The 23,728-nt window shown below is 44.0% G+C and overlaps 1 protein-coding gene across 2 annotated transcripts; it reads right to left on the reverse strand.

The window, feature by feature from the left end:
• Positions 1-5,640: 5,640 nt before the first annotated feature.
• On the reverse strand, positions 5,641-22,864 carry LBH (LBH regulator of WNT signaling pathway). 2 transcript variants are annotated; one of them, XR_007245722.1, is made up of 4 exons: positions 22,636-22,864; positions 18,741-18,840; positions 6,837-8,348; positions 5,641-6,697 (listed from the first exon to the last, which is right to left on the reverse strand). XR_007245722.1 is itself a non-coding variant. In XM_048510322.1 (3 exons), the coding sequence occupies exons 1-3, from the start codon at positions 22,659-22,661 to the stop codon at positions 8,160-8,162; spliced, it is 315 nt and encodes a 104-aa protein (XP_048366279.1). In that variant the 5' UTR covers positions 22,662-22,864; the 3' UTR covers positions 5,641-8,159. The 2 variants fall into 2 exon arrangements, 1 of the variants encoding a protein (XP_048366279.1); XM_048510322.1 differs by having other exon boundaries at positions 5,641-8,348.
• Positions 22,865-23,728: the final 864 nt, after the last annotated feature.

Consider the following 23,728-nt stretch of genomic DNA (forward strand, 5'->3'; position numbering starts at 1 on the left):
GTTGTAATGGGTGAGAGTTCTCCTGGAGACCTTCATCATGTTGCAACCTGTTCATCAAGCCCTTGGAGAGTCTTCAGGAGCCAGCCAACTTGCAAAGAAGATTTGGACTTGGCAATATCAGTAGACTGTAAATAGAAGGACTTGAAATGCAACCTGAACAGGACCTTGAATTGTAACGTTAAATGTTGATGTTTTAAAAGTGTTAATTGTAAAGAAAAGTAAACCATTTTGTTGTTTAAAAATTGTTGTTGCAACTCATTCCAAGTACTGCCCCACAGAACCCACAAGCTGAGGTTACATAGGCTCAGACACACATGACCAGTCAGCATGACAACAGAAGATGAAGACCACAGGCTTCTTTTCTTGGAAGGCCTTCATTCCTACTTCGAACGTTACAGTTCCCTCCTCCCCTCTCCACATCTCTCCTACCAACCGCCTTGTGCTCCTCCCTCTGCCCTTCTTTATCCCTCTCAAAAGGTTCCTCACACCCCTGCATCTCACTACTCCAGGCTATTAATGGTGGGCCCTGTCTGTTGAGCCCTGCCAACTTGTGATTGGCCCACCAGTGCTCTTGGCCTTTCCCCTGATTGCAACCTGGTCCAGGCTGAGCAGGCCCTGCCCCACTCTGAGGAAAGACTGGGACCTGCTGCTTGTAGCTTGGCCTCAGCTGTGTTGGCCTTGCCCTGTTCTAGAGAATTGATGAGGCCTGCCCATTACATCTTGGCCTCAGCTATGTTGGTGCTGCCCTGCTCTGGGGAACTGCTGAGGCATTCCTGCCAGCTCCCTGCAGCTTCTCCTGGATTTTGGTTTCCACAAGGTGTTTTTGTTTGCTGGTAAGTCCAGGGGCAGGGTTGCCAGATTCCCTGCCACCCATGTGTGGGCATTCATGAAAGGAAGGATTGTGAGGAAGGCTGCTGGGTGCTGGATGGCAGCCCCGTCCCTGGACAAAGCATGTCTAACAAATCTAGGCACATATTTGTGCAGTGTGGTTCACTCTGTGCCTCTGCAAAACATTTCAGTTTGGAAGTTTGCAGGACAATCTAGAACACTGCTCAGTCTGAGTAATGAGTTGCTATTTATGAATGGTTTACTGCATAGAGACAAATGCATACAATTTAAACTGCCTCCACAAGATCTTAAACCTCCTGAATAGTGGAGAATAAAAAAACTCTATTCCCTTCTTGCTTCCTCAGCATCCTCCTGTGATTCTTCTCATCCAGCAAAACCAACTTTTCACATTATTCAAGGTAGCTGTGTGCTTTTTTCAGCATTTCAGCATTATTGAAATTTCACCTGTAGTAGTTTGAATGTTGGTAGACATTCCATGACATCCCACAAGCTCAGAAGGGCTGGGGCTGCTATGTTCAAGCACACCTTCCTCATAATTCCAACCCTTTTGCTGATTCCACTCCATCTTTAGATTGGGAGAGAAGGGGCTCCATGAGGGAAGTTCTCCCCATCAGTTCCCCTCTGGCACAACTTGCATAGCCTAAATCATAGGTGTCAAACTGGCAGGTGGTGATGGGAACTGTAGTCCATAACATCTGGAGGGCTGCAAATTTGACACCTGTGGCCTAAAGAATCATCCTAAGTTACCACCCAGGTCCTTTCAAAGATGTCTCATGGCTCGTTAAGGTTCTCAGCCTCTTGCATGAGGTCAAGAATCATTCTGGCCACAGTCATGGTATTACCCAATCCCCATGTTTTGACTGGCTGCTGAAGAATGCTGTCATTCTGCTATTGGAGAAATAGGTGGTTTGAATGCCTACTGCACTACTCCAAGCAGCTGCTAGCTAGAGCTGGAGGCTTTCATCTGTCAGGCAGAGGTCTCTAATCAGGTTCTCAGTTTTTGACCATCAGGATTGTCAAAGTTATATTTCTTTCCATTACAAGACAGTCAGCATGGTGAATTGGTTAGCATGTTAAGTTAGGATCCCAGAGACTCTAGTGCAAATCTTGTTCTGCCATGGAAACTTTATAAGTGACCTTTGTCCAACCACACACTTTCCCCCTAACCCAGGGGTAGGGAACCTGCGGCTCTCCAGATGTTCAGGAACTACAATTCCCATCAGCCTCTGTCAGCATGGCCAATTGGCCATGCTGGTAGGGGCTGATGGGAATTGTAGTTCCTGAACATCTGGAGAGCCGCAGGTTCCCTACCCCTGCCCTAACCTAACCCACAGAGTTGTTAGGATGAAATGGAAGAAATCAAAACAGTGTCAGCTGCTTTGGCCCCCTCATTGGGTTTCTCCTTAGAGCACAGACTAAGCGTTCTTGATCTTTCAAAAGATATCCATGATTATCTGGCCCTTGTTCTTCCATACCCGCTTCTACTTATCAAGAGATGAGAGATATGTGAAGAGTGCATGGGACATGCTTTTTGGTAACTTCTCATCCTTTGTCTGGGTGAGCATACTATAAGCGGTAGCTATTTTGATGATACATAAAAGAAAATTCATTTTCATCTTGCAGTCTGAAAACAGCAATGGGATCCCTCATCCAACTCTTGGTCTTGCACTGTCTATTGAGGCAGCAGAATACAGCTACACTTTATTGACAAAAGGATTGTTTCATTATGACCGTCAAGTTGATCATACAGTGCTATCAAGTTGGATCCCATGGAAAAGATGCCCGTCAGCTCCTCCCTCATGCTGCTCCTGGGGGACCTGTCTCCCAGGACCAGCATTTCAGGTTGAAGGGGAAGGTGAACAAGTCATGCTTCCATGCACAGCATTTAGATGGGCTATGACCTATTGATATCCTTGAAACAGGACAACTTCCTCTTGAATGTTAATTGCCCACTTCTGTTGCTTTATTATCTACTGCACACAATCATTGTGGTGACGTTTAGCTGTGAAGTTTTGCAATTCTGATGCAAGTGAAATCTTCTTAATATCTTTGCCGGGGGTCTCCAGAAGATTTAAGCAATTTGAGCAGTAGTGCTCATCAGCAGCTCCAAGATCATTAACTGAAGGCACTTTGAAAGCAGGATTACTGCTTACCTCACTTTCACCTCCACACAAACAAGTTTTGCAAGTTTTTGTGTTCTTTCCAAAAACTTGCAAAACTTGTTTGTGTGGAGGGGACAAGAGAAACGTAAATACACCATTGGACTCAAAGCAGTTCTCAAACTACATTTAGCTCTCTTTCAGTGTTGTGTCAGGCCACAAAGAGTGCCTCAAAGTTTGTCATCTCTGATGGAAATCCTGAATCCCAATTGTACATTATACAAAGAGTTCTTTGTAGTCAACCAAAGACTCCCTGTGCATGCTCTGTGACAGTTTCCTTTGTTAACTCTTCATAAGTTCCAGGATCCAACTCTGATTTAAAAAAACCAGATCCCTTGCAGAAAATAATGTCACCTTAAGAGGTCAGCTTTGCATGAATACTAGTGACCTTGCTATCCCATGGGGATATTTGGGAGGATTACTGAGGGAAGGATTTGAAGGGACAAGGATATTTCAGGCTGGAAACATGACCACTGGCAAAGGGATGGGCAGTGGGGTGTTTTTCACATGATGCTGCATGTGAGGGGAAAAGGATGTGGGAACCTCAGAGAGAGAAAAAAGAGCAACTGAAGTTTTCAAACTATGAGGAACCTGTTTAGCGGGAAGCACCATGCGAGTGAAAACCCGTTAAAGCTCAGCTGGCAGAGGAGGAAGTGCAGAAAAGAAAACTAAAGACTTTCTGACATTTTCATGCTCAGTTTATGGCACCCTCTTCTCAGTGCATTTCTTACTTCCTTGGTTACATTTATCAGATGAAAAGGATGGCTGCTGCTGTTGCTTTGGTGGAGACCTCACAGTCAGAGCTGCTAAAAGAAAGCAAATACATAGCCCAAGCTTCCTTTGTGGCTTTGCCTTCCTTGCTGTCTTTCCTTTGCTGCTCCCCTCTAGTGTCTCATCATACGACAGGATGGAGTTGCTAACTTGTTGCTTCTGTTTTCTGCAAGAGTTTCAGCAGTGTTGCTTTCAGCTGCTGCATGCTGAACCAGTGCACTTTTTGGGCATCCAGACCAATGCACCTTGCTCTTTTTTTTTGTCAATATACTTCCCTTCCAAAACATTAGGCTTTGGTTGAGTAAGAATAGCTGATCTAGAATTGTTAAAATAAATACTTACCTAAGCAATTACACCCTCCTAAGTCTATGATAGCTAATGTTAAAAATGCATGACCAGTCTATGTTCATGCCTACTTCCTACTCTTCTGCGCCCCCCCACCACCAACACCCCAATCCTTTACTTTAAAATAAACTATTTTGACAAGTGACCAGAAGAGACATTCTATAAGCTGTCAGTTGCACACAGGTTATCCTGGGTCAGATACTTCTGGGAAGCAGTGTTTTCCCCCACAGTATTGTGGTGCTTTCCTGCACCTCCAGTGGTTTTTATGCCATTTCTGTGATCTTGCCAAAGCCTTGCTTTGCTGCGCTGTTTTACAGCACTGCAAAATCAGACTGGCAACTATGTGAACAAGTAACTGCAGAATGTCCCAGTTCCATCCAGATCAGCACCATTTTGCCTGCCCTGTCCCTGGCAATAGCCATCACCCCTGATACTAGAAAGTTTTAAAAACCACAATTTCCATTATAATAATCCATTTTATTGGGTTCTCTGAATGATATGCCAAAAAAGTTGTCTTGACTTAGGTTCTCTGACCTCCCAGGTGTCAGGTTTTTTTAAAAAAAATTCAGTCAAGGGTTGCCATGCCTCCTGCCCTGGCTACCTCCCTCCTTGTGGCTTCCATTTGGAAGAGTGTCTTGGGGAAAACAGGGTGGGGGAGATCAGTGCCATATTAGTACAGCAACATCACTTCTGGAACAAACCTGGAAGTGATAATATCACATTGAAGCAATAGTCTTAAGATTCCTGGAAACTCAAGCTTTGGTGGAAGCCTTGAGCATCATGCTGACATGTCGGTTCTGGGTTCATGCTGACAGTAACATTGAGGCATCATAGCATTACTGACTTATATCCTAGAAACAGTTGACAGTAAGGCCCAATGAATGCAGTGGGATTTAGTTCCAAGTAAACTGCTCAAGAGTAGGTTACTAAGCCAGACACTTCTACTTGGGGGTAAATTCCACTGATCACAGTAAGATTTCTGAATAGGCTTAGACAGGATCATGTTGTAAGCATAAAAACTGGCAAGGGAGTTTAAGGCAAGGGGTGGATATCCCCAGCCCTCAGATTTGGGATCCAGGATGGAGTCCTCCCCAAGCAAGAATAATCGGTAACCACAGATGTTTCATTTTGTTTGCCCGACCCATCTGTAATATTCTGAATGCTTTAGAGAACCAGGGCAGTAGATAAGCAAACACCTGACTAGGATCAAGGAAAACTGGATTTGAATTGCTGGTCTGCTATAAAGTTCCTAGAGCCAGACACTCATCCTAGCTTAGGGCTGTCATGAGAATATAATGGAGAAAAGGAAAACCATGTCTGCTTCCTCAAGTTCCTTAAAAGAAAAGTGGGACAGAGAACACAGAGGTAAACAGGTACGTCATCTCGGAGATGCACATGGTTTAGAATGGAGACTAATGCTGGAGAATACCACCAGGTGTCCAACCTCCCATTCGTCATGGTTGTCAATAAAAATTAGGCGAAAGCAAGAAGATTTAGAAGAATGAGGAAACACGAGTTTGGAAAGCATTTTCAAACTTTATTTACAACTGTCACAGTGACAAAAGTAGTTTGAAAAAAAATGCTAGCTTTTTCCCTGAGGCTCAAAAAGAATTACAGAAATGGAGAATGTAATATACAACAGGAGAAGTTAAACAGGAGTGCTTTGTTCTTCAGACACATTCAAACAAAGACAGACATACAAGCAACAACAACAAAAAGAGAGGCAGAAAAGGATATTCAAATATTAAAAGACAGACAGCATTTCCACTCTCAAGCATCAGGATTTTTGCTTCTCAAAGTGGGTAATATTTGACAATGTCAAACTTGGGACAAAATTCAAAAGCAACTAAAGTTAACTGGAAAGGGGGGGATGGGGGAAATAATGAAAAATTTAGGGTAGTGGGCAGGTGTAAAAGCTCATTCTACTGAACAGCAAGACAAGAACAAGTGTCCAGGATATAAGACTGGAAAACATCTGGATCCAGTGATTTTAAAGCAACCTTGGCTAGGTAACGGCGCAAGACACGTTTCAGTGAGGACAAAACCGTCCACCAAGACAGGTAGCATATGTGTGACAGGTTCTTGGCTGCCAAAAGAAAAGCAAGAACACCAAGTATATCACCCCACACTATATTAACAAAGGTAGGGGGGAGACAAACAACTGAGACAGGAATAAGCTGCAACCTCACACCCACATGTAACAGTGACTCACAGCTGTTAAAAAGTTATTGCCATTATGGTGAAAACACAAGCAAGACAAGACTGAAAAATAATCCTGCTGATTTTTAACAAGCAAATCCCCTAACCCATTGCCAGCGTTTTTACTACTCATGAGGTATCAAATACAAATATATACATAAAGGCCCAACAGATTTCTATCCCCCCCTCAAAAAAAACCAATAGCTGATAAGCAAGGAACATGGGAGACTAGGAATTATTTTGACTGAACTGTTAAGGCCATGAAAAATATGCATCACTGGTGGGGTTTCTGCTTTAGTTCTTCCAGAAATGATGGAAACCAGAGGCATTTCACTGCTCAGAATGGTCCTTTCTCTAGCCCAGGGGTCTGCAACCTGTGGCTCTCCAGATGTTCATGGACTACAATTCCCATTCCCAATTGGCCATGCTGGCAGGGGCTGATGGGATTTGTAGTCCTTGAACATCTGGAGAGCCGCAGGTTGCAGACCCCTGCTCTAGCCAATCCAGTAACACCTGAGCCAGAACTCTTCCTCCAAGTAGAGAGATGCTTTCCTGGAAAGCTACAAATTACCCTGAACTTTTTTCTTCCTCCAGGAAAAGTTGAAATGGACAACAAAAGTGAAAATTATTATTGAGAATTTAGATCGTGAAGAAATTCCACAGGTACATTGAAAAAGCATGTCACTTTCTCCACAACACTGAGACCATAATACTTGTTTACTGTTTCGAAAGAGAAGACCTGCTTTCCTTCAATTATCACTTTTGTCATCCTGCTTTCACAGAAGCCCCAAAGCCATTTCTGGACCCTTATTAGATGGCCTGGAAGGCTCCCATAAAGTGAGCCCTTAATCTAGCATTTGCCACATAATCAAACCAGACAGCCATTGAAAAAACTGCTGTCCCTCTGCAACTTATTGCCCTGGAGAGTTGATAGAAGTTACAGTGGCAAAGAAACATATACTTTTAAGTCATTTTTATGGCAAGATCTACACTTTATTTGTTATGCCTTTGCAACTGGCTGGTTACCTTGTGCCATACTAACAAGACTCCTGGAGAATGGCAAGGGCCATTTTAAAGTTGGTGCTGGACCATCCAAAGTCACTCAGTTTTGCAAGGTTTAAATGTGTTCTTGAAGAAAAAGGATTGGGGTGACAGTAGGGAGAAGACTGCTTTTTTCTAACAGGCTGGCAAGTCAGTGCCCGGCACCACAATTCCTACAGTGATTATGTGACTTTGGGAGGAGAAGTTATTCCACCACTGCTCCTCTATGCTGTTCAACAGGCAGACATGCCTGATGGTGTAATATCACTGGAGCATCTAGGTGGCATTTTATCATACTGCCCATCTCCCAACCCCCAAACACACACACGCAAAAACAGAAGCACTACTTGAAGGCAAGCTTTAGAGATGAATACTATTCTCATGGGTTCTGTAGCCAGAGGCAATTCCTTTCAGAAATGCAGCTCCATTTCACACTTGGGCTTTTACTTCTTCTGCCTCACATATAAATAACATGGTCTCCCACCTGGCTAATCCTCCACTAAAGCACCATGCTATTTCACTGCTGTACTCTCATAGCCCTCAACAAAATTCAACAGTGACTCTTAAGAAGAGCAACCATTTTTCACCCCTGCTCAACTTTCTTCCTTAATTTCAGCTGGAGATTGTCACATCAAGCACTTCAGTTCTCAATAGAGATATGAAAAAAAACAAAAACTAAGATCTTGCAGGTGCAAAATTGAATGTCTTTTGTCGAAAAAGACTCTTCAGAACGGTTGTGATTCTCCCCGTCAAGATGACACAGCATTTGAATCAGTACAAAAGATCCAGTGCCATTTATTGCTCCTTGCTCTCTTTCTTTGCTTCATCACAGCTTTCTTCTTCTTCTTCCTGGACCAGGAACTCCTCAGGTGGCCATCTTAGCTCTCCACTCTCCACATCTCCTTCTGTTGGCTCTACCACAATGGAAGGTAGGCGGTCCTTCAGCTTACAGTAGCGATCAAAGTCAGAAGGGTCAGGGAAAATCTGAAACAAATGTATAGTAGTCATTACAATGCCTGCCAATATTCTTTACAGTATGATATCAATGTACCCTTATAACTGAGAAGACTAAGATACCATTTATCACTAGGAGGACTTGGAACTTCAGCTTACTCATAACACTATAGCACCCTAGAAAACCAAGGTGCTCTGAAACAAGTACCTTCCATGCTGCAACTGCAGTCTGGATGAGATTTGGCTTTACGCCCAGAAAAAATAACAAGTTGTCGCAAAAAAGGCACTTTGGTTGTCATCTGCAACCTGTCTATAAAACTGGTCTACCTTGTATTGTTACTGTACAGCTTACAAGACAATGTGCATTAAGCACTGTATAAAAGCAGTTATTCATAAACATACATCTCTTCGTGTTTGATTTGATAATGGCTAGCAGCTGAATGTATAAATCAAAAGCACCAAAAAGCACTAACACCAAGGTGATGAGACAGCTTGAAGTTTTGTGTAGGATGGCTCATTCACCCAAGCAAATTAATTGTGGTCATTGCAGTGATGAACACACCTGTGAGAGACCCACCCTGCAGTTATGTATTAGCATTTCCTAACAAGATGTTTTCAAACTGAAGAGACCGGTTAGGAGCTGATCTATTAAAATGCTGGTTTTTAAAAGCACCTCAGAAACTTTTACTGAACCCTATAACTTCTAGAACAGAGGCCTGCAACCTGCGGCTCTCCAGATGTTCATGGACTACAAATCCCATGCCAGCATGGAGAGCCGCAGGTTGCAGACCCCTGTTCTAGAAGAACCTTGTGGACTGAGCAAGTAACAGCTTACTGCACAGCATGGAAGTTCAGCTTTGCTCATGCTATGAGCTCTTGAATGAGCAAGATGACCCACAGAGCCTCAGTGACTTCCCATCAAGCCAACCATTCTGCAGAACTACCCTAAATACTCTGATAAACTTGCCTTGTTAGCCTAGCAACCCTGAGTTGAGGTATACATTTGTACACATGCATTTACAAAACATCTGGCCCAACTGAATGTCCCCAAGTATGTGTACACAGCTTTTAAGAACAAAAGGTACACACCAGTGTTATCCACATATTACACTTTTGCTGCAGAAAGACACTACTGGACTATATATCCTTGGTCACATAAAGTGTGCTGCAGCTCATATGCTCAGCTGTAGAATACTGATCTGTCCTAAAGAGGAGGGGGCTGTTGTATACTTTGATGTTGACTCAGATAAGGACTTATTTATTTAAAACATTTCTATGTTGCTGTTCCACCCAATTCAAGGTCCCCAAAATAGTAAACATTGAAAAACTAAAACATTACAAGAGCAATTAAATCTAATATATCAACACTGCCAGTTCTTTCCTAGCCTGCTACCTACTCTCATGTTTTCAGGTATCAGAGAATTCAGTTCTAGGGTAATTACATTTTACCATATGTACTGAAAAAGTACAATGTATGTGATTCTCCTGATAATTGTGGACACCATGTTATTCAAAAAAAGCATTACAGCCTGAATAACTGTATGCTGTTCATGCTTCCAACATGTCTGGCTGCTGGGCTCCTTGTATATGTGACCTTAACAACTAAAGAGAGCTGCTCTGCTGCTATTATTGGGCACCTTTATACAGTGGATATCAGAAAAGCCCCCATGTGCAGTATGAGAAGAAGAGCTGTTTCTCTCCATCCTGCTAAAATTGACAGCCCAGAAGCAAACAAGTTGCTACACAGCTTGGTACAGAACTCAACTCTGAACTGCCAGGATACAGTACGAACATGCAGCTCAAGCTGGTAGCATGTAAAGACAATAATAATGAACATACTTGAGCATATGTAGAGAACCTTTCCCTAAGCTGGACCCATATGCCCTAGGATTGGGACTTTTTAAAAGCCAAGGCCTCAGCTCCATTTTAGAAATTAAGCCATTCCCGGCCATGCTATTAATACTAGAACACAAAGGATCATTGACCATGTGGTAGCCTCTCGAGTTTTGGAAGATTCTCCACTATTGTACTGCATGACTCCTCTGTCCTAATAGCATGGAAGTAGGAGGAGAGGACAGTTCAAGTTTCTATTCAGCCACAATGGTGGGTGACCTTCAGCCAGTCACTCTTTCCATCTGCTGTACTTCATAGCACTGCTGAGAGGGTCAAACACAGGAGGGAGGAAACAATTTATGCTGTCCTTAAGATTCTTGGAGCAAGGGCAGAATAAAATGGATAAACGAATGGAAAAAACAGTCTCATTAGAAAACAACTCTTTCATTCCACCAAAGAGACAATTTCCCAAGGGTTCTCTCCTTCCCGTGAACAGCGACGGACAAACAAACATACGAAGCTCCTTTATACCAAGTCAGATTTCTGTTCTATCTAGGTCAGGATTGTCTATTCTGGCCAGCAGTAGTTTTCCAGGGTCCCTGGTGGAGGTGCTTCACATCACTACTGCCTAGTCCTCTTAACTGGAGGCTGAACCTGGGACTGTCAGATTCTCCACCACTGAGCCACAGCTCCTCCCCAAAGCCTGTGATAGCTCTGCAACCTTGCCTATAAGGGCTGCTTTGGGATGGAAGCTTCAGCTGTCCCAACAAGCAGATCCAAGATGCTTTCCATGTGAGCAGGACCATGTGTAGTCTGGCTCTCAGCCCGCTCAATCAGGTATTTATAGCTTTGCCCACACAGTTGCCTGGGTGCTTCTACCTTTCTTTGCTTCCCAGATTTCTCAGCAGGTAAGAAAGAGAACATTGGGCTTTTTGTTGCAGGATGCTACGAATTGCCACCTTTCTCCTATTACAGCCATCACATGACAAATTTCCAAAAAGCCACCATGTAGAAAGTAGCCTTGTGGATTTTTCCACTTGGGGTGGATAATTTAATTATCTGGAACTCTGGCTAAATTATACACGATATGGGAAAACTGTTCAATAACTTCTGCAGATGATCACCAAGTCATCCAGCTATGCTGAAAAGCCTTAATAGCTTCTTCCCATCAGCCCTTCCAAAGATGTTAACTACAAATCTCAGCTATTCGCATTCTCTTACTGCTAGAACACATCAGAATTGTCTTTGCTGAACAGTTGAGCCTTCTAGATAGCTATGAGCAGTTTGTTCCATACACAGTTTGTTTACATACAGAGAACTAAGTTGAACTTTCAGTTATTGACTAATTGTCTACATTTAGAATACCCAGAAATTTTGACATTTTGTTATTTAGGGATCAATGGGGGAGCAGGAAATTGACTTACAGTAAGCTGATGACGCAAAAGCAGATATCAGCAAGTATAGGAAATACCAGATCAGTATATTTCCAGTGTCATTTTGGGTACATTAGGTCAAACACAAATAGCTATTTGGAAAATAAACTGGCTGTATTTTCTCTTACCCCTACTTTAAACTTAAGTTAGCAGTTTCCCAAAATAAATATCCTCCAAATGAGTCGCTTGGATTTTATTTTTTTTAATAGGCTGAACAATCTTATCTCAAACAGCTGCAATAGAGGAGGTCAAGATTTTTCCACTGTCATGCTTTTTTTTAAAGGCAGCATAAAATGAGATGTTGCAACTGCACTTGAGGGCTGGGGGTGGCCCAATGGAAAATAAATGAAGTCAAATTTCTCAGCACATGACAGACAGGGCAACAAGACAGGGCTGACTCTGGGAACAAAGGAACAAGCACATTTATATCCAGCAAGCAGATGCCGGAGATTTGACTCCATGCTGCTTGCTCTTCACGCACAAGCTTGTGGGGACTGTTCACCTATGCAGCTATCCCACAACACAATCTTTTAAGCATGTCAGCAGATCAGATCAAAGAGTAAAACAGAAAGCAAAATAAAACAAAATGAATATTTCCATCAAGTTATCAGGGTTCTTCAACCCTGCACACTAGCCTGGCAGGAGGTCCTTTGCCAGTCTATCTACAGCGTAAGACAAAATAAAGTGCTGACATCCTTTGATATGCCATAGGTGAGGAATCTCCTGGGTTGAATGGCAACTGACCAAAATCCTGAAACTCAGAGCCTGTACCCACAACCATTTTAGGTTTACACTGATTGTTTATATATAAATGCCAGAGTTGGTATGCCAATGCTTATTTAGAATACAGACTGTATTAGTATCTGCAGGGTTATTAGGAATATGATCCACCAGCATCCTTCAGCCCTAGGCAAGTTCTTGAATGTCCACTTTCACACAGACCCCATTCAGCAAACTACAGAGGATATATTTACTTGTTACCCATGAGAGTGGCATGGAATCTCCACGCTCAGGAATGCTGTAACTGCAAGCATCAGACACTGGGAACAAAACAGAGTCCACTGCTTTACGCCTTGCTTGGGAGTTTCAAAGGCAATGTGCCGACCACAGTTTGAAGCCACATAGAGCACCAGAAGGATTTTCAGTCTGATTTAGCATGGCAGTCCTCACATTCAGGTGATCAAATGCCTTCAACATCATTACAGCAGATGACCAGCTAATTTCAGCCGGGTAGCCAGGAACACCAAAAGCTCAGCAGCTAAGAAGAAGCCCACAAACCTCTTAGTTTTCCCAGGGCAATAGTTTTAGCTTCTATAAATATTTGCAAAAACCATCTGACAAGAATGATTGTAGGCACCACCTCTCTTTTGTGGCTAGGAAGACAACTAGGCTTTTATTGCTGGTCCATTTTATACTTAGAGGGTGGTTATCAACATTAAAAATGCTCACACTAACAAATGAATGGAAGTCTGACTCTAGTGCAGGTGCCTTATGGTTAACAATTCTCAGATCTGTAGGGCTTGCCTTTTCTTTTTACAAGGTGCAGGCCCCCATGCATTACCATAACATCAGTTTCTTCCCATTCTCCCCAACCAACCAATCCAATGACTGAGACAAAATAGGTGTGCACCACAAACAAGGTGTTGGAACACTAAGACTGTGGAATTCCTTCCTCGGAGATTTGCCTGGGCTAAATTTGCAGGTTATGGGCATCCATCAACATTTTTATTCTCCCAAGTTAAAAAGCAAGCTGTTTTTCACCTGTTCTGTTGTACTTTTAGGAAGTTCTGCTGTAAAGTAAGCTCTTTACTTTTAAAATGCTTGGTGGTGGTGTATTTTAAGTTATTTTGAAAATTATTTCATTTTAGAAGTTTAGAAGTGTGTCCTATTGGGGGATGGCAGGCTATTGCTGGGCAGACTAGGGTCCTTTATACTGAAGGAAAAGGAAGCAGAGTGGAATGAAGAAAGAAAGATGAAGGAGAAAGTAGAGTAGGGGCTATATCAGAAGACAGAAGAATAAAACCTGTTTTAAGAATCCTTCCTTGTGTTGTCTTCTTACCTGCATTAATCTACAGAAGATGGCTTTGTTATGCTGCCTCTCAGTTTTACCCGCTGCTGTTCTTAAAGAAGTGGTTTTGTAGCAGCTTTATCTGCTTAGCTTTTTAATGGTATAATTCCTGCTCGTATTATTACCGTAATTTTAGTATATTAAGAATTATGGAAGCCATGTCAAACACCACGGATGGAGATGTGGAGAATAATATTTTGTTAATGAACTATGGTAGTAGAGTGTTGAAGGCAACCATTCTACTGTGGCACAGGGCAAAAGATGCACAATGCCACATTTCTGTAGAAAAATAATAATGGATTACTAAGATTGGAGCCCTTTAGAAGACATCAAAGTTGAGCAGATCACTTCAGGAGAAAAAAAATGAAAATGTGACCTTTGCCTTCTGCCTCAGACAGGAGATGAAACTGGAGTCCTAAAACACCATCCTCATCATCATCTGGGTCTGTGCCAGATTACCTCCCCCTCCCCCTTTAACTCTGCTTCCTCTAGAATCAAATGAACTTGGCACCAAGAGTGGAAAATGTTTTAGGAACCACAATAAGGTTTGCTGCCTGTCAGCCTGTCAAAGTACAAACCAGAGGAGCTCTGCTGCGGTGCAAAATTGCCTGCAAGAAACCGAGCCATGCAAACAAGGAAACCAATACCACTACAGAGAGAGTCAAGATATCCTTCTCACTGTACCATTGACTAATTCAATGACAGTACTAAAAAAACCAAGTATTTCAACAGCAACAAAGATTTAGGGGAATATTTGACCCACCCAAGCCAGGATGGAGGCCAACCCGATTGGATGGTGAGAATCACCCACAAGATGTGCTCAAAGCTCAGAGGGAAAACTCTATGGGAGATCCCTGGAGAGACAGATCTTCAAGTTCCAAGGACACTTGAACTAGTTGCAACTTTTGCTTATTGCCAGAAGAAATGCAGAAGGAGACATCTGGTAGATCAGTGATAGAAGTCCCCCACCCAACTACTTAAGGGCACCTGACAGGTTACCACCCAGTCAGGGATGTACTCTCTGAGACCTCCACGGAAGAATGAGAGCCACAACTGATTGGTTTTCTCCAATATATGAACCAAGCCAACACAGAATGTTACATTCCCCACCCCTACCACAAGTTCCCATCCCTTTTTGCATTTCCCATCCCATCCCTGTGGTTATTCTTAAATACAGTCGATAAGGGCCAGTTTATATTGTCAGCGCTCTTGGAGGCACTCCAGCTCTTCTTGCTGACAGGACCTTGTTTCGCTTCTGCTGGTGAAGCACCCCCTGCAGCCTATCTGAATTGATACAGTTCAGGCAAGGCCTTTCCACTGTACTTGTAAACTTTCCTTGACCATTATAATAGCTAGTGATGCTTTGCTATTGGCAGAAGGTACAAGCAGCCCAATGGAACATGGTTATTCACAAGTATACACAAATGGTCAGTGCTGCTGGCCACAGAAAGTATTTCAGAGCAATCAGGCTGAAGTACTAATGCAAAACAAGGAAACATTTGCAAGTCTGTACAAAGGCAGGAGGAGGAGCTGTCTTACAAATGTACTATGTCAAGGCCAACAGACAAGAAACAGGAATTAAGACTTTACAGTAAGCATATGGTTGGGCTCCTAAAGGCTAAAAAAACCAAAGACCTCAACTTGTGTGTACGATATGAATGTGCTACTTTCAAACTTGCTAAGCAGAGACAGGGACAAGAATTGTACAGTAAACTTTAAAACTCTAATGAAAACTTCCCCAAAGATGGAACCTCTTGACTGGAATCTCAGAGATCTAATATTCAAGGAAACACTGATTACATCTTAGTTAATTCTGCATGTTTTGTGTCTGGCTATGCGATGGCCTGCTAGCAGAACAGTCTTTGTGCAAATCAGTCCTGGAGGTGGAACTGGGGACCTTAGATTTTAAGGTCTACAACAAACTATTTCAAATGAAAGATACGTTCACAAAGGAGCTTCAGCTGCTCCGTGCAGGACTGTACATTTCCCAAGTTGGTGTGAGAAAGTGTCATGGGTAAAAGCAGGCATGTTTTCCACTTGGATGTCCTTTCCCCACAGTTCAAACTCAACATGGTCCTACACTAATCCCTCTAGTCATTCACTGACTCTTGAGTTGAGCATTGTGCATACGGATGCTGGGACAGCTGCTGCCAGTTCATGACATTCAAACCATCTGGACATCCCCCCTCCCCTCACAAGTACATACTGGCCTTATCACTCAGAAGTGCCAAGAATCAAGGACCTATGCAGCTGCTAAGAAATATATGGAAACAGATTCTAGCTTCATCTTCATACTACTTTGTCTGTGAGATTCAGCCCATTGAATCTTCATGGTGAGATGGTATGGCACAGAGATCTCTGGTTGAAATCTCACCTCTGCCATGAATTTGCCAAGTAGGCTTCCCATTTGGCAACCTGTGGAGGGAATTTACCTTCCCCAATTTCCTACATCCAAAGAGCTGAGGAGTGGGAGAAAAAATGACCTCCACATAGCGATGCTCTTAAAAGGTCCACAGTGGCTAGGAAAGGCAGCCTAGAGAATCATCCAAGAGTGGATACATATCTTCCCCAAACACCACCTTCTTGGGCACACCCCATCATAAACCCCAGAATTTGTTGAAGCGCTGTTGGAAACCTAATTGCTAAACAGCTTCTGGCAAGCTACTCTCAGCCCCACCTCTATAAAGTGGGCATAATTTTGGCCTATCTTCCAGGGCTGCTGTAAGGATTGCATTACTCTGTATGAAGTGAACAATGAAAATGCAAAGTAAATGTTAATAACCATCTTCAATTTATTTGATTCCATGATGAATAGAGTTAGTGAGTTGAGCCAGACTGCTCTAAGGGCTCTTCCCAATTATAGCTCTGTCTAGCCTAAGTGGTGCTGTGGTTGACTGACATACTGACATCCTAGACACCTACATGCTAGATGTCAGTTTCCATGCCAATGGTTCCTCATTCAAATGTTATAAATTTTCAAGACAAGTGCCTCAGCTGAGAGCTCCTTTCTGTTTAGCAACTGGGCTTACAGCTATTGTTTCTGGGAACATTTCAAAAGAGAAAGATATTTCTACCCGCGAATCCCACAATGGGGAATTACAGGTGCTCAAAAGTAAAACCAAAACCTGTCAAGTTCTTCATATGGAATCCTCATCAGCAAAATGATAACTCCAGGAGGGTACAGTATTGAAAAGCTTCTTCCTTTCTCTTTCAGGCTTATGGTGAGAAAGGCTGTCAAATTCCTAGCTATAGACTAAGTCCAAGCAGATATCCTACACAAATCCAGTGCCATTTTTGCTTCACCCTTCTTGGCAATTAGTTCACATTTAGATCTTCAGCTTTCCCTTCAATCCAAAATGGCAGGTGAACACATCAAGTACCCAAGTACTTTGTGTCGTACAAAGATAATGATTTTGAAAATCAGCAGTGTTCTAAGGTATGGCCTAGAGATGGCCAGAGTGTGGCTAGTGACTCATCTTTTATGTTAAAACAGTGGAAGCTGGCAGTATTTTTTGTGTCGAAGTACAAAAGTAGCTAAGTCAGGTTTGTACAAGCAGTAACTGCAAGGACCTAAAAGCAACCAAAAAAAAAAACCCTGATGCAATCACAGTACAGAAGTCTAGGGAGGTTTGTGCCCTCCTACAAGTAGATAATACTACTGAATGTGGCTTCTATATTCAAATAAAATGAAGAAGAGAGATGTAAGCCATCTTGAGTCCTCATTGGTGAGAAAGTGCAGGATACAAGATGTATTTAAATAAAACTTAATTTCCAATGTCCATTCTAGTATTACAACATTTTCTTTCATTCTCTCTGCTGTACAAGGAGCATATTCATTCCAAGTAATGTTTCAGTCAGATCCAAATTTCCGCTTGCTTTTATGTTTTGAGTGTTTGCTTCAACTTAAAAGCTGTTTTACATACAACAGCACCATCTAATCTAAGTTTGAATGAACTGCCACTCATGAGATACTGCTTTTCTGGCAGGAACACCTACATTGTTTGCCTTTCAATGCTAGCAATGGAAAATACCTAGTTCTGTTTTCTCTCCAGCTCATCAATCCATCCCTTGTCAAATCATGTGAGCCTTTGGGATATATCTTAAATACAACCAGATGTGTCTGAAAGGCAAGAAATAGTGGTGGCGATATCGTGACCTAGAAACATTGGCTAAGAATTACACATTCATGAACTTATCCTGGCCATGTACACTAGCAAGGGAAAGACCATTCTTTTGTGGGCAACAGCTCAGGGACTGAACAAATAGTTTTGTGCCGATCTGGCATCAGGTGTTCTAATCACACTATAGATTATTGCTGAAGGTGAATCTTTGAACCTAAAAGATTCTTTAGATTAATTCTCATCTTTGTAGCAGCCTTACATCATCCATTACTTTACAATTTAAAAAAAAATCCATACAGATGTTTAGCTTTGATCCCTTGTCTGGCAGTTGTATTTCTCCATAGGAACCATGCCAAAAATGATGGCAGATAAACGTTATGTTCAACTTAGTTGTAAGTAACAAGCTCATCCAAACTGCCTTTTCAGTTGTAATAAATTCCCAGAGTCAACTGGGAGGGCAGTGCAGAGAGAAGCAGCACATATTGCATGCTTCCAGCTGCTCTGTCTGAATGCAGAGTTATCAGTGAGTTCATGGACATCCTAAGCACCCTTTTCCCCTAAAGCAACAAATATAAACAGACTCCAAAACTACATGAGGTGACTTTAGACAAACTTGACTTTGAAGACAAGAAACATAACCAGCCACGCAAAAGCACGAGCACATTTACTCAAGAGGCAGGTTCCTTGATGGGATTTTCTTCCCAGTAAGCATATTTACATAGCTCTTTGGGAATAAGGGCCATTGACCTCAGAGGATCCAACCTCCAGCCACATGTGCACAGAAAACAGGCTGCTAATCTAACTGCACCTGCCCAGGATGCATTCCAAGCTGTTGATAAGTTTTAAAATATTAAGAACAAAGTAGTAGGTCAGTCTGCTGAAATTGTCTCTGCCTAATCCCAAATGACTCCACTGGCAACCAGCCGTAAACTGGCTTTCAGCGTGGCGTGATGCACAGCAAGCTTACCTGATAGGATAGGCCATCTTTGCGAGGGCTTAGACCGATCTCCTCCATAGATGGAGCGCTCATCACCTCAGTCATGTCAGCTGATCTCAAATAACCAGGGCTGGAAACAAGAGGCAAAGAATAGCTTCAGCTGTTACACTTCTTTTGAAACAGCACCGTCACCGGAGCAAATGAAAACGCTGCTTAAAAGCCCAAGCTTCATACTGCTGAACAGCCATTCAGATATCAAGCAGGACATTTGGTCTTTCCAACCCACTCTCTCTCCAGTTAAGGAAACTAGAACTTTGGAAAGAAGCAGTGCAAAGCACTTCATAAGTTGTTTTCCCATCTTCAGAATGGAGGTGAGTCCTAAGGAGAATCCTCTCTACACCAAAACTGTGCATGAGAATACAAGCTGGAAAGAATGTAGCAGATCACACAGCAAAGGTATCCAGTGGGGGATTACTCAGTACACAACTCAAAACCTACACTGTACCGTACCAGACCATTCTCTTCCTCCCCCTCCTGTTCTCACGCACTCCACACTCACATGCCTAAACAATTAAGGGGCTGCTGCTGCTGCAGCAACCCATCTCAGCCTGGGACAGCAGACCCAGCTGTGGATCCCAATACACCAGTTGAAGACCAAATCCATTCCTCAAACTAAAGCATCAAAATGCTTCTCTAAAGCAGTTCAGACAGGAATATGAGAATCAAGGACCTTGTTGTGAAACACTGAAGAACTTAACAAATTTGGTGCAAGTTTCTGTGAGCCATTCCACCTTTTTGCTAGAGATACAAAATGCAATGTTTAGGCATCTCAGCCTTTTGTTAAACACTTCAAAAGAAAGACCAGTCAATTATCCCTTAAGCCCTTTTGTCCTCAAAACTAAAGCAAAGAAATTTCATGAAGGAGGTTTTAACACCAGCCCTGAGGACTTTAAATCTGGTGTATTCATTCTGCAATTTCACTTCAGGGATTTCCACGCCTATGTTTTAAATCTAGAATAATTCATTGTGAAAGCCAAGGCAGATGTGCATATATAGCCAATAGCATCTCCATTTCAGAATATGCTAATGTTGTTTCCATTTCCAGCCACAACACCTTGAACTTGCCTGGCATCCACTCACTTCTTGCACTGACAAGAAGCATATTTGTTACACAGCGCTGCCAGAAAAAGCAGCTGGGTTACAGCTTAAGCTGCTTGAGCACAGCTTCTCAGGTTTACTGCACAAAGTGGAGTTTCAGATGCATCCTTGATATCATAAGATATCAGCAGGAGTCTGCTAGGATTCACCAGTCATCCATTTGTTGTGGCTAACTGGACACAGCAGTTGAAGCTGGGGGGGATGCAGCAGCTGTCTCTACTAGTGGAGTCACATACTAGAGCAGGGATGCTATTGATCCTCTGAGAGCTACTTCAACAGCAAGAAATGCTAAGTACTAAGCATGGGCAAGAATGCATCAGACAAAAAAAAGTTACTTGTATAAGGAGCAGATTAGACATAGTGCGAATATATGCATAAACGTATAATCTCTGCTCCAGTAGCACTCTTATACTCTAGTTGTTAGTTACTGGGGAGTGGGGATGGGGAAGGTCAGCATATGAATAGCTTCCTGGCCTCCAAACAATAAACCAGGTTTCCACAAAATGGCAGTGTAATTCTATGCAAAGTTTATCCAGTCTAGCTCCACTGAAAGTATTGGGACTGGAGAAACTCAACATAGGATTGCACTGTGAGAACTGCAGTGAACCAGCTTGGCAAAAGATGTATAGAGAAACTAGCTTGGCATTTGCCAGGATGGTGATCTGCCCTGATTTCCATTTAACCTCTGAACAATGGATGTATCTAAAATGACTCCCTGTTGCCATCATTCTAATTTTCCCCACCCGCCACTCTGTTCAACAGAAAGTCTTAAAAAAGGAAGTGAAACAGAACACTGCAAAAACTGAACAGTTTTATAAGATGTTTAGAATTTCCTGCTGTAAGGCACAAAGCAGAGGCTAAAAATGTTTGCTCGACTTAATAACTTTTGGCTCAAAAGAAAAACGGGAAGACAAAAACATATTAAACATCTGAGATTAAGTAAACAGAGCTACTGCTTTCAAATTCAACCAAAAGGTAAACAGGGGCTCCATGGAAAATTGGCTTATTGGGGACTTGCAAGCTAAAAACCAGGCCTCCACAACCCAAGCTTTAAACAGTGTGCACAAATGGCAATTGCTGGCAAGTCAGAAGAAGCATTGAGTATAAGATGAACCACTCCAAGTATGAACATAGTTCACAGGCAACAATACTCTAGGGAGACAAATACACAGTTTGCCAATGATCTCAACACTTGGTTTTCTAGGTCAGCTCATAGATCTCTAGTGAAGAGATTGCACAGTACTCAAAAGGCCAAATACTGAGAGGGTGGCAGTCTTTGCCAATTGCTTCTCAAAAATGTCACTTGCCTGAAAGGGACTGGCACATATGGAGCAACATAATTTTGGGGAAACTGTCAGAAATTCCCTAAATGGAAAGTGTCCTTCATGTCAGAAGCATCTAGCGATTGGGTTATTTTAAAAATGCTTGGCTGCAGAATCAGATTTTGTGCCATCTATGCCATCCCAGCTTTGCTTTAAGGCAGCAATTCTGAAAACATCCCTGATGGATGCCCGTCTGAAAGACACTGCCTCTGCTGCTTGTTCACTGCTGGATGGCAAGAAAGGAGACCGTTCCCAGTCTAGTTACAAAGAGACAAGTGCGAAGATTTGACGTCAGTCGCGTAAATACACCCAAGGCGTCAGTCGCACACAAATCCCACCAGCGCAGCCCGATGCACAACATTACTCTGAGCTGTAGTCCAGGCACGGAACTTGGCGCAGAAGACAAGAACCAACAACACAGGGCATATCTGAACATGCGCAGAGTGCCTTTTTGATCCGGCCAAGGCGGCTACTTCCTGAAGGCAAGAGCTGCAGAAGCAGCTGCAGCAGACGCGCTCGCCCCCCTCGACGACAGCTCCCTTCTGCCTTTGTTGCCGGAATCAAGCGAAGCAGCTGCAATCCTATGCAAAGCAGCAAACCTCCCCAGCGCGATCAAGTTTCCAGCGGGCTGCAGGGGGGCGATTCAAGACAGCCCTCCGCCATCTCGGGGGCGCGGCGTTCCGAAGGGTCAATCTTGATGAGATACACTTAAAAGGGGAGGGCCCCCCCGCTTGTTTAGAGGTCGACCACCCCAATGGGACGGATGCCGCCGCCGCTGCCGGAGGGAGAGCTGTGCAACTGCAAGAAAGGCCGCCACTGCAAACAAGAGAGCAACGCCGGCGCGAGATGCGCCCTACACCCGAGTAGTCCTGGCTGTTTTGCACTGCCGCCGCAGGCAGGCAGGCAGGCAGGCAGGCGCCCCCCCCCGCCGAATCCGCCGCGCTGGGGTGAAGCGGAGGACAAGCGCAGGCTGAACAGGCGCTTCCGAGCCCGCCTCGTTTCCCAGCAGCGGCGCGTGCGGCGACTGCTAAGGAGGGTTGACGAAATCCGAAGTCCCGCTGTGGCCGGCTGCCTGGCGAGGCCCCCATCTCCGCGCACGGTGAGTCGCTCGAGTCCTACGCGACTCCGGGTCTGAGGGCGCACGACCGATTGGGCTGCAACGAGACTTGATGGGAGGGCGCGAACCCGCCGTGGGCAGATTTGCGCGAGCGCTGCTTAGCCAACGCTCCGCGCCTCCTGAGTCCCGGCCCCCCGCCTTTGTTTCCCCGCTCCCGCCGCCCAGCCTCTGCAACCTTGACGGTACTTTTTCAAGTTTGCGACCCCTCGGAAGTGAGCCAGTCCCGCCCCCCCCCCCCGAAAGCAGCAGCGCCTGCTCCCTCCCGCGCCCGCCACGCTGCCCGTCCGCACGCGCGAAGACAGCCGCAAGACCTGCTGTAGTTACTCACCAGTGAATGGGGAAAAATACAGACATGAAGTCTTAACAAAGAGGCTGGCCAAGCGTCCTTTGGGTCTGCGTGCAAAGCGCGGGCTCAAGGGTATGACTTGCACCGGGGGCACGAGAGAGCGAGAGACTGAAGGCGCCCGGTTGGAAGGCGAGAGAAAGCCGCGGGTAAGTTCGGCGCTACAAAACACCTGCTGCCGCTGCCCCAGTCCGACCCGCACAAAGCATTGGGGCAGCAGCCTTTATAGACGAGGGAGGCGTGGCCGAACCCGCCCCCTCTCTCCGATGATGTCACCAAAATCATGAATGGCTTCATGCTCTCGGCCTGTAGCAGAGCGGCGATTCGGCGGCAGGGAGGGGGGCTCGGGCGCTCTCCCATTGGTCGCCGCTCAGCTTCTACGGCATCGTCTTCGGCACGAGCGTGGCTGGCCGCTGATGTCTGTTGTTATCTAACCCACGTCTCAGTCAGTCATTCCAAGTTTGGACATTACCCCCGGGAGGGATTTTTGTTTTGCTGGTGGTTTTTTTTTTTTTTTTTAAGCCCACTCCCCTGAGAAATGAAGACGAGAACCTGCCGACGCCAGGCTGCTTGCATCCTAAGTGGGATGCAATTGCGAAGAAAATCGCAGTATTTACAGTCTCTCTTTCCCAACAGTGGGAGCGGACAAACATCTTTCTTCTTCTCAGTCACTGCAAAGACAATCTCTATGCCAGCATATATATATATATCTCGTCATATCGTCATTCTTTAATTAAAAGGCGGTGGGTGGGTGGACGAGGACAAACTACATTTTAAAGCAAGGGTATGAGCAGCAGCCAGACCCTTGACTTTCCACTTTGGGGATCATACATTCCCTTTTGGTCACGGTCTAGTGAGGGGTGGGGATGGGAAACAACTGCTTCTGTTTTGATTTTCCTAATCTGGATGGAAGAAATGTTTAAAATAATCCATGAGAAAGTAGGAGTCAACTGTATGGTCGTAAATTACTGGGCTGTGCTGCGTTCTCCCTGGCTCTCCCCAGAATGGGTTTTTATTTTTAGTGTGTTTGCATATAGGGGAGTGGCAGGTTTTTCATGCTGGGAGATTTCCCACCAGA

Source organism: Sphaerodactylus townsendi, linkage group LG01, assembly GCF_021028975.2.
Source record: "Sphaerodactylus townsendi isolate TG3544 linkage group LG01, MPM_Stown_v2.3, whole genome shotgun sequence".
NCBI lineage: Eukaryota > Metazoa > Chordata > Lepidosauria > Squamata > Sphaerodactylidae > Sphaerodactylus > Sphaerodactylus townsendi.